We start from the raw sequence: 10,472 nt of genomic DNA on the forward strand, positions 1-10,472 counted from the left end.
TCTTAAATCCGTCAGTTAACATCAGCAGCATCAGACTAAAAGCATCACTTTATGTAAGCATTGCCATAAATCTAGCCAGCTACATTACTAGCTAACAGCTTAAAGGCAAAATAGTTCAATGAGCAATAAAGCGTCCATGCTGTACACAACATCTTAACTTTATACCTTGTCTGTGTTGGGGCACAGTCTGGGGAAGCACTCAGTAGATATTCAGTAGATAATTGATGCAGTGAGTTTGGTAGAAATGCACGTAAAGATGGCGCCTGCTGCTCAGCCTGCATGTCAGGTGTGTGCCGTACACTGAAGCACCTGTAAAACGCTCACCTGCCATTCAGCTAGCCTTTGTATGCGAGACCTGGCTACCTTAAACCCATATCCCTCTTGTTCCAAGTAGCTTTCAAAAGACATACAATTATTGGTGTTAGAAGTTTGTTCTTCAAATAATTCACATTATTTGAACCCCTGGACCTTTCCACCCTCACTAGGAACTCCAAAGAGTTTTGTTATTTTTGTTTGATTGGTTTGTTGTTTGTGTGTATTGTAAAATTTTGTATGCAACACATATATCAAAAAATAAGGTTGCGACATGCTGTTTGGATTGTTTTGTAGTATCTAGTAACATGTGGCCCAAAGAGCATTTGCTGCACACTCCTAGAAGTTGGAGGAAAGCTTAAAGAAAAAAAGAGCATTTAAAAAATAAATAAATAAACCAAACAGAAAAGTCTCAGTTAAACAAAACTTACATCTGTGCCAAATGCGCTTAAATATACTCATGCAGTGTCTACATTTCCGATTGTGTACACAGATTACTGCAGCTAGGGCCCAGGCGCTCATCAGACCGCACCTCCAAATGATCCACAAAGCAAGTTGTCACAGCAAAAGCAGCCGCTTACAGCACACGCACGTACCACAAGCGGAACAAATACACATACAGACACTGATAAATGCCTCTGCACTTACTGATGAGCTTCTGAATAATTGTGCCTCGGCGGCACTGTTTGCGGTGCAATGGTGACACCCCCCGGCGGACACATGTACTGCAAGAACACCAGTTAACCTTCTAAAGCCTGAAACATTAAATAATTTATAAAATTCAAATTTTCTGAAAATAGTATTTATTGAAACTTCTGTTGAAATTTAAAAGTCTATATAAAGACATTAATTTACATATATGCTACATCAGGCTATTTTGGGGGTAATTTATTCCTTATAAATTTAATGTGACATTTATTTTGGTTTTTCGGGAAGGGACAAAAAAAATAAAAAACCCAATATGCTGATGATGTAAAAGTCTCAAAAAAAATTATATATCAAATATAATGCACTTGGCTTTAAAGAGTTAAGTGAGCACAGCAAATGACACTCAGCACTTAAGTGTATGACAGTAAGGCTTTATTTGATGATGGGAGGAAGAGATGGCAGGTGGCAGGTTGTATCTCAGAGGTAAGCTGTTACACGGGTCTACAGATTACTGCTTTGGCTGCATACATACTCAGTGTCTGCACAAAATAAGAGAGAACAAGTCACCTCAAATATTTTCATCTGCAACAAGTCTACGAGGTGATCTTAAATGTACAGGTCTACATCAGAGCACAACTTAGCATGCAGAGATACTTTTAATCGTAGTCATCTAATTTGAATTTGTTTGCCTACCTACTGTTTGGTGTTTTGTTTGCATCTACAGTTATAACCTAAAAAAAGAAGAAGAAAAAACAGGCATGTAGATGTAAAATTTGGTGGCAGGAGTAACTGTACTGGTTTGATGCCAGCAGAGTATAATATCAAAACCTTTATTATACAGCTCACTGAAGCTTTCAGGGCCAAACACCTCTGAAGGAAAACAAAAAGACAAACTCATGAATCCATACATGTGGAATGTAAAAACCCTTTTACTAAACAGCTGCTTAGACAATACTCATGGACACAAAAACAAACAAATGAACTTGTTAAAACTATGAAACCATAAGAAGAAGTCAGATGTTTGCTACAGTGTCTTTTGAGGCTTTGGATGCACTTTACATCATCACAGGAACAAATGGCACTTCATTTGTTTTAGTTTCACAGCTTTTTGTTTACAATGTTTGGGTGTAATTTTCCCCCCCCTTACATCTACAATTACATTTCAAAATGAAATGCAAAACACACTGTCAAAATAAACTGGCACAAAGTGGTGACAAGGCCACTATGTCTGAGCTATACTGTAGTCGAGCGGTAAGAGTGTAAAACGAGGATCCAAAAGTAATGCTATCCCTTCACAGTATCATTATTGGAGGATCTCAGGTTGACTGAACAAAATCATGAGTTTTGGTATGCTGTAGATGTGTTGGAAATATATACCACTACATTCTGTATGAAGGAAAAGAAATTTATAAGACATCAAAATTAAATCTGAGGTTAAGTAAACTAATTTAAACATAAAAGGCACCCAGTTTGTGGGGAAAGCAAAATAACTACAAACAAACAAAAACCATGCTCTTAAAGGACACGCCCTCACAGACCAGGTTCTATCATCCATCGGCAACAGGAAACAAAATATAGCACTTTAAAAAAAAAATGCAGCCTGGGACCAGGTGTGGACAGGCCTGTGGCACCGAAGCCCTTCCCTGGACCTGAGCCTGCTATGATTATATATATACACACACACACATATATATATGAATGAACTACATGACCGTCCCAGAATGGACACTGGGTCAGGCTCAGCCTAGACTCATTTCACATTCATTAGCATTTACTCTCATAGACTGAATATACACTACAGCACAGCCAAAACCGAGACACACTCAAATGGAGCAAGTTTAAATGTTTACATCAACATTTAAATTATACCGCTGAATCCCAGTGTAGCATGGCCACATAGTGTAGATGGGGTTGTGCAGGTGGACAATAAATATACATATATATATTACATCTTTATATACAGTGAAATGGAGAAGGGGCACAGTGGTAAATTATTCTTCCTCTTTTATCGTGGTGAAGTGATGAGGAGATTTAGAGGACCCTGGATCTCTTGCTGGCCAGCGAGCCATGCTAAAAGACACAAAAAAATAAAAAAAAAAAATAATAATAATAATAATAATAATAATAATAATAATAATAAAACAAAATCAAAAAATACAGAAGCTGTGAGCTTGTTCACAGACTGTCTCCATACAACCCCAAATTCCAAATAAGTTGTTAAACTATGTAAAATGTAAATAAAAACAAAATGCAGTGATTTTCACATCTTTCTTCAAATCAGATGGAACGTAGAAATAAAAATAAAAAGTTTTTTTCTTAAGAAAAAAAAAGGGTTGTTTTGAATGTCATAGCACCAACATGTCTGAGAAAAGTTAGAAAGAGCCCACATTTACCACTGCGTGGCATCCCCGCTGCTTTTAACAGTATGTAACCATCTATGAGCTGAGGAGACCAGCTGATGGACTTTGGATGGATTGTTGAGTAATATGATTGTCATAGGGGAGTCATATGATTGTTGGGTTGTAGGATCTATCTTACAATATAAACTGCCTGTTGTTGTGATTTGGCGCTGTACAAATAAAATTGAATAGAACTGAATTGAATAGAAGTCACTTAGATGAGAGACTAAATGTTTCTCCCACTGAAAATGCTACGTCAAGATTAACAGTTGTGTTCTACAGAATCGTTTGTTCTATGGATGATGATGAATCAAATTATTTGCAATTTTATGTTGAAGACCATTATTCTGAAACTCTACAATCCCAGTCCCAGTTCACTTAATTACTTGCAAAATATTCCACCAGCCATTTCTTTTCAATACCCCCTTACTTTTCCAGCTTTTTGTTACGCCATCGCAGTTTTTTGAGACACGTTACTGCCAACAAATTCAAAATGAGCCACTGTTTAAACATTTGATACTTCCTATGTTCTCTTGTGAATAAAATATGGGTTTGCGAGATTTGCGCATCATTTTTATTTACATTTTTACACAGCATCGCAACTCTTTTGGAACTGAGATTAAAAACAAAACACAACAATTATTGCACAATATATATTTGAGATTAATAACAAATAATAAGCTGGTCAGCTTTAATTGTTTGACATACCTTGGCTTGCTTGTAAAAGTGAGGGGCCAACTCAACCAGCCAAGACGACTCAACAGCAGTCACGTCACGCATGTAGTATTTTGATGTCTGCACCACTTCATTGAAGACAACCCTGAAAGAATGCAACACAGAAATGTTTACAGCATGTTTCTCTCAAACATGTCCAAATAAAAGATGCTTTTAGAAACAGTTAGGCATTTCAGTTCTCTGCAAAGCCTTAAGATCATTACTGACACTTCAGCAGCTCAAAGAATGAACACTGACCACTTTGGAGGTTTCTCTCCGTACAGCACAGAGTTTGGGTGGATGTGAAGCTCACGATCGTCTCGTAAAGTCCTGGCAAAGGAAAAAGAATGACGGAGTGCACCAAGTGGTTTTTGTAAAAAACAAAACAAAACATGAAAACTGTTAAAACCCCTCAGGTGGGAAAACTGAGACATCTAATAAAGTGACAGACGTTTGTCCTTACCGGTAGGAACCAGAATGGTGAATGCGAGCTGCATTAGCAAAAAATCCAGAGACAATGCACTTCAAGATCACATCTGGATCACCTGTGCGAGACACACATCAAGAAGATTACGGTGAAACAGCTTAAAAACAGGAGACTTCGTGCCTAACAAGTCAGAATGTGTCTTGGACTGAATGTGTGTACTCGGCTGGTACAAGCCCAGAAAGAAAACGCATACCTTCACTGGATGTTCGCGGCACTTTAAACTTGTTCATGAGGCGCCGGAGCTGCTCTCGTACAGTCACAGCTCGCAGCAGACCCTTGTAGTTGAGAAAATGCTCCTGACACCACTGGGAGCTCTTCTGGTGCTGCCGGAAAGAAGTAAAAACACAAGGTCAGAGTTGACTTTACTCCAGGCTTTGGCAAAGTTCGTGGTCACAGTCTGAGGAATGTGCATACGTGCGCTCACAACTATACCTTAATGAATGCTTCATACACATTCAGCATGGTGAGGTGGTCTCCTTCTGCGACTGCAAACTTCCTGTGCTCGCGGGCCTGCAGGCAGAGATAACAAAAATAAATAAATAAATAGGATAATTATTTTGCTGACTTAGCATTTCTGCTAAAAATACAACATGCTCCGTCTGAGGGCCGGTTTCCACTTACAGCAGCTTTCTTCTGATTGGGTGGCACGACAAATATATTCTGAATCTGCATCATTGCTGCTATGGTAACAATCTCTTTGGAGCACCCAAAGTTTCCCGACTCTAGGAGCATCTTAGCAAACATGGGGCTGAGGGGAAACTCTGCCATCCGCACACCCATGGGATCAGTCAAACGGCCGTAATGATCCAAACCTGCCAAGAGACACAAAATTAGCGACGAGTCTGCATTTTGCACGAGGACATTTTACCTCGAAGAAGCTTGTGAGTGCAGGATTTTGAAAGCTAGTCCTATAGTTGAAGGACAAACTTTGCTTTTCCACTATTTCACATAATTTTTAAGGACCTTGTTTCTTACCTCCCAGAGCGTAGAGAAGCTCCAGTGCCTGAACCATAGTCTGAGCTGGAGGAGGCTAATAAATCATAATAAAAATAAAGGCAATTTTAAGCACAATATTTACTCTAAACGACACAATGGAGTGGTAATTAGCACTCTTAGGAGGCCATGACATCTTTAAAAACACAAACTGCATTCATTTTATAGTTGCTATGCACATTTCTCTTTCTAATAAAAATATAAACTACGATTCCTTTCACAGTGGCTGAACACATCACAGCTACTCTGTGGATTCAAAGCGAGCCACTCACAGAGAGAAAGCTGAACCGCAGCACGTTGTCAATGCCCAACGCTTTGAGCTGCAGGATGACAGGGGCCAAATTGGAGCGCTGCATCTCTGGCACAGTGGAAGCCGGCAGTTTCTCAAAGTCCTCCTCTGACAAAGGAACAGCAGCGATAAAGTGGACAGGGAGACATGCAGACAAGAAAAGACAGGGAAAGGGAGTTATAATGAACAAAAATGTAAATAAAAATATGTTCATTGCGTGTATCATATGGCTGGAGGTTCACACATACCCGTGTACAGTCGAAAGCATTTCCCAGGTCGGTTGCGTCCAGCTCTCCCCGCCCTCTGACTGGCTGAAGCCTTGGAGATGGGCGTGACCACCAGCGATTCAATGGCAGTGCAAGGATTATAGGCTCGCAGCTTCACAAACGCACAGTCAATGACAAATACAATTCCATTTATAGTGATGGAGGTCTCAGCTATATTAGTGGCCACCACAACCTGGAAGAAAAATTAAATGATATTGTGTTAATAAAGGTTTATTTGCTTGTGCTGGCTCATACGTCACCAGTCTGTACCATTTCTATCATTACAAGAAATTCATCATAACAGTAAAAGATTGTTAATATATGCCAAAAATGGCAGTTATTTCATCCATTAACTAAAAATGTTGATATGATTATCCAGCCTGACTTGCATCTTGGATTGTCCATATAAACACACAAAAACAAGATTTTTACCTTGCGAACAGAAGAGGGCACCCGCTCAAAGACCTTCATCTGATCGGCGTAAGGAAGACCAGAATACATGGGCAAAATTCTCAGGTGCTTCTTCATGCCGTACCGTGACAGAGTCCTGGCCTGATCCTGCAGCAGGGACACCACCTTCTCCACCTCCTCCTAAGGTGAAAAAGAAAACAATCGAAACCATTAAGAAACCTGGTATATGGGATGATTTGGTTTTTACTGTTTTCACACTGATGTCGAATAAAAGCTAGGTCAGTAAATGATATGGCTGCTAACCTGCCCAGTGAGAAAAGCCAGGACATCTCCATCATCCTCAGTCTCGTGAATCTTGAGCACAGTCTCCACCGTAGCTTTCACATAATCTGGGACAGGACTGAAAGCAAACCAAACATACCTCAGGAAAAACAACAACAACAACAAAAAGGAATATGCAAAAATAACAGACTATTTGCTCAGTTTGGATTCTGTGTGTTGCCTACCTGACGGTGTAGAAGATATCCACCGGGTAAGAGCGTCCCTCTACTGTCAGAATTCCACAGGTGTCTTTGCTCGGATCGCCGGACTCATTCAGGTTGAAGAAGTCATGGAATTTCTTCACATAATATTCGTATTTCAATTAATAAAATGGACATTAATAAAGCATTTAACCACTAGTTGATTTGTCTCACGTTTGAATGGAGGCATTATAATTGCATTAACATTAAAGAAGCCAACTACACTGCTTCCACAGCTGGCAGGCTTGGCAAAGATTTAACACATTAAACATTTAAAACTGAATTTAATGTGTGATTCACTTTAACCAAACCAAAGAAACAGTTGGTGCCCTCACTCTGACATTTGAGAAAGTTCACAACTTCCAGCGCCGTTTAGCTGAAAAACATGGCACGTGTAGATAAAAGCCTTTTTAAACTGAACGTACAGAACACATCTGATATGACATTTCAGCTGACTCGGGTAATGCTTAGCACAATCGTGGCCTGATTGTGTCTTTCTATCATCAGGGTATCGCAGATGTCAGTACAACGTGATCTGACCTGACATCAGCTTTCCCTCTGTCGGTCTTTTGTTTATCTTTTCTGTCTAATCAAGCAAATCTGCTCATCTTAATGATTCAGTCACCTTGGCATCAAGAGTGGCAGAGGCCACAATCAGCCTCAGGTCTCGTCGCTTCTTCTGAATCTGCCGAAAAATCGGAGAGAAACGGATGAAAGTCAGAGGAATGAGCAACAACTTTCTCTCCTACTTAAACAGCTGTAAATTAATGAGTGACATTAACGTAAAATTTAGATTCGTTTCAGCGGGCATTACCTTCTTTAGCAGACCAATCGCTATGTCTGTATAGAGGGTCCTCTCATGCGCCTCGTCTAGCATCAACACACTTTGGGTGAGGGTACAATGAAGAACATTAGTTGCAAAAAAGTAAACATTAATTAATACTTTATAACAAAAACAACTTTACATGTAAGAGTTAGGATTTTTAGCAGATATCTCAGTGTGAAGATCACAGGCCAGCATCATGACAACTCTGTGTCCTGGTTTTGTACATGCGGCCTCCCTAGTAACGTATTTGCCATGCAGAGAAAAGGGACTGCTTAATGGCTCTATTGCAATCATGTACCTGTACTTTTTCAGAAGTGGATCAGACATCATCTCTCGCACCAGCATGCCATCTGTTAGAAACTGAAGCACACAGGTGCAGTTAAGCACTGAAGGACATTTACAGAGAGATTCAATGAAATTTCTGCCCATGGGTTACAAAGATCCAGTGATCACAGCCACACACTTTCCTGAAAACAAGGTTTCTTATCTTTAGATTATGAGATATTTTCCCCCAAATAATGACATATTAGTGTTAGGACTTCCCCCCAAATATCAGTATTGCTGAGGCTGATCCCCAATTAGCCTCTTAAAATATTGAGAAACATTCACAATTCACATCCGATGATAAGTCTGAGTTGTTTTTCTCAAATACGACCTCTAAAACATTTTTTCCCCCCCACACAAACAGAACTGGGCTTTCCAACAACCACACATGTAAAACGCTTATCGCTGAGGCCACAAACACAACTGACAAGCAAATACCTTGATCCTCGTAGCGTGGGGATCAGAACAGTCATCGAATCTAATAGTGTAGCCCACCTCATGGCCCAGCAGGGCCCCTCTCTCCTCTGCCACACGGTTAGCTACCTATCAGCAGGAAACAAAGAGGGGCGAAAATACAGAGTTTAAGGAATGTGTGTGACCTTCGGTGTGAGCTGAACTGCTGTGAAGGGAATGACATTGGCAAACAGCGAAGGAGCCGCGCAATAAGAGGAGATCAGTGGGGTTCTTACAGAGATAGCAGCCACACGTCGAGGCTGTGTCACTCCAATCACCTTCCCCTCCGCTGCCCAGCCAGCCTCCAGCAGGTACTGATGAAAATCACATGAAAAAAAGAGAAGGTAGATCCAAAAAAGGAGGGAAGCATGAAAAGTGGACTGTGCATAAATTACATTCTAGCTGATGTGGTCCAAACACTTGCTTTCAAAAGAGGCTCCAAAAAGCACCAAAAAACAAGGTCATGTTAAACCGCTGTGGGAGTTAATCCACATGAAAAGGTGTGAGTCACTGCAGCATGACTTTGAAGGTACCCCACCACCCCCCCCCCCCCCCCCCTTTTTTTTTCCTGACTGCTATCATAAATGCAAGAAAACGGTTTTTTGTCATTCATCTTTTATGCCATAAATGTTGCATGGAGTAAATCACACTAACCTGAGGTATCTGTGTCGTCTTCCCACATCCAGTCTCACCAACTATGATTACAGTCTGGAAGCTCTCAACCAAGTACAAGATGTTGTTTCTGTGCTGGAGGGGCAGCAGTAACGAGAAGCACTTAATGAACAATTAAACAACAAGCACAGGGGATCACAAAATAACCCTGTAACATTAGAGCAGGTGCAAAAGCGGTTTAAAAACCTTAAAAACGGGGAGTTTCTGTCGCTGCTTCTCTATGGAGAGTGCGGTGTGGGGGTTGAAGATGATGGGGGAGCCGGTGGTCTCTGAGTTCAGCTCCCGCTCCTCTGAGATCCCCGGTGCCTCAGAGCCTGAAGCAGAGCAGATGGTGAAGGAGGAGAAGATAAGATATTTTATTTAAACGCAGGCAGGCTGAGGAAAAAGGGACTTAGGAGGATTTGATTTGGTGCAATGAACATGTCATGGCAGAGCGATAAAAGAAAGGTTTCGGCGCACACAAACTCCATCATGTGTGTTATTGTACCCTGCTCCACAGTGCGTGTGTCTGTTTTCCTCTGGAAGGTTATAGTTTGATTCCGCGCAGTTAAACCGAGCTGATCTGCGCCGGCTGCAGAAATCACGCAGCTGCCGTGAACGCCGCTGCAGCCGCACCGAGACTCGCTGGTCGACGTTAGCAGCTCACGCTAACAAATACAAACCCAAACAAACCACCAACAAGCTAATCTATCCTCTTTTATTCCTACTTACCCGGCTTCCAAAATTTCATCGTGGAGAGGGGAGCCGCCATCTTGGCTTCTACGTCACATATCCCCCCCTTTGCATAGCCGGGGGATGACGTCACAAGCTCTGTTTCCTTCGTTTTTATGAACGATGTCAGCTCGTTCAAAAACAGGTGCAAGGGGAAGTTTACGCTGACTTTTCAAGCTGTTAATTACATACGTCATAAATACTACATTTCAATATATACGCACACTGGACATTTTATTAGGTACATCTCGGTAGCACCAATTTGGAGCCCTTTTGGCTTCTGACCCGCCTTCATGGCACGGGTTCAACAAGATGAACCCCCTAAACGGGAAGGGTTGTTTAAAAACTTTGTGCTTTTTATGCTGATGCCACCATTGTTAACTTGGAAATCTAGTGTCACTTTGTGTCATTGTGAAGTCATATAATATTGTATTGAGATATTGTTT

At 41.0% G+C, this 10,472-nt stretch overlaps 1 protein-coding gene across 2 annotated transcripts; it reads right to left on the reverse strand.

Moving 5' to 3' along the window:
- Positions 1-1,377: 1,377 nt before the first annotated feature.
- Positions 1,378-10,086, reverse strand: dhx35 (DEAH-box helicase 35). 2 transcript variants are annotated; one of them, XR_014909089.1, is made up of 22 exons: positions 10,027-10,086; positions 9,502-9,629; positions 9,298-9,390; positions 8,880-8,957; positions 8,629-8,733; positions 8,165-8,226; positions 7,855-7,924; positions 7,666-7,725; positions 7,026-7,138; positions 6,823-6,919; positions 6,541-6,699; positions 6,091-6,301; positions 5,826-5,950; positions 5,536-5,590; positions 5,182-5,372; positions 4,993-5,070; positions 4,754-4,883; positions 4,537-4,618; positions 4,332-4,403; positions 4,068-4,179; positions 1,654-3,030; positions 1,393-1,499 (listed from the first exon to the last, which is right to left on the reverse strand). XR_014909089.1 is itself a non-coding variant. In XM_085394139.1 (21 exons), exons 1-21 carry the CDS (start codon positions 10,064-10,066, stop codon positions 2,992-2,994), a joined length of 2,100 nt encoding a protein of 699 aa, XP_085250265.1. In that variant the 5' UTR covers positions 10,067-10,086; the 3' UTR covers positions 1,378-2,991. The 2 variants fall into 2 exon arrangements, 1 of the variants encoding a protein (XP_085250265.1); XM_085394139.1 differs by having other exon boundaries at positions 1,378-3,030.
- Positions 10,087-10,472: the final 386 nt, after the last annotated feature.

The sequence above is a fragment of the Rhamphochromis longiceps genome, linkage group LG20, assembly GCF_057381845.1.
Source record: "Rhamphochromis longiceps isolate RC_006_pf linkage group LG20, R_longiceps_female_GT1.1, whole genome shotgun sequence".
NCBI classification, from domain to species: Eukaryota; Metazoa; Chordata; class Actinopteri; order Cichliformes; family Cichlidae; genus Rhamphochromis; species Rhamphochromis longiceps.

Bases quoted from the DNA above. Each gene is read 5' to 3' on its own strand.
- dhx35 (XM_085394139.1), bottom strand. From the start codon at position 10,066: ATGGCGGCTCCCCTCTCCACGATGAAATTTTGGAAGCCGG. The intron at 5,071-5,181 runs GTAAGTGGAAAC...CTCTGCCTGCAG, and splicing joins CCAATCAGAAGAAAGCTGCT to GCCCGCGAGCACAGGAAGTT. The intron at 4,404-4,536 runs GTAAGGACAAAC...TTCCTTTGCCAG, and splicing joins CACCATTCTGGTTCCTACCG to GACTTTACGAGACGATCGTG.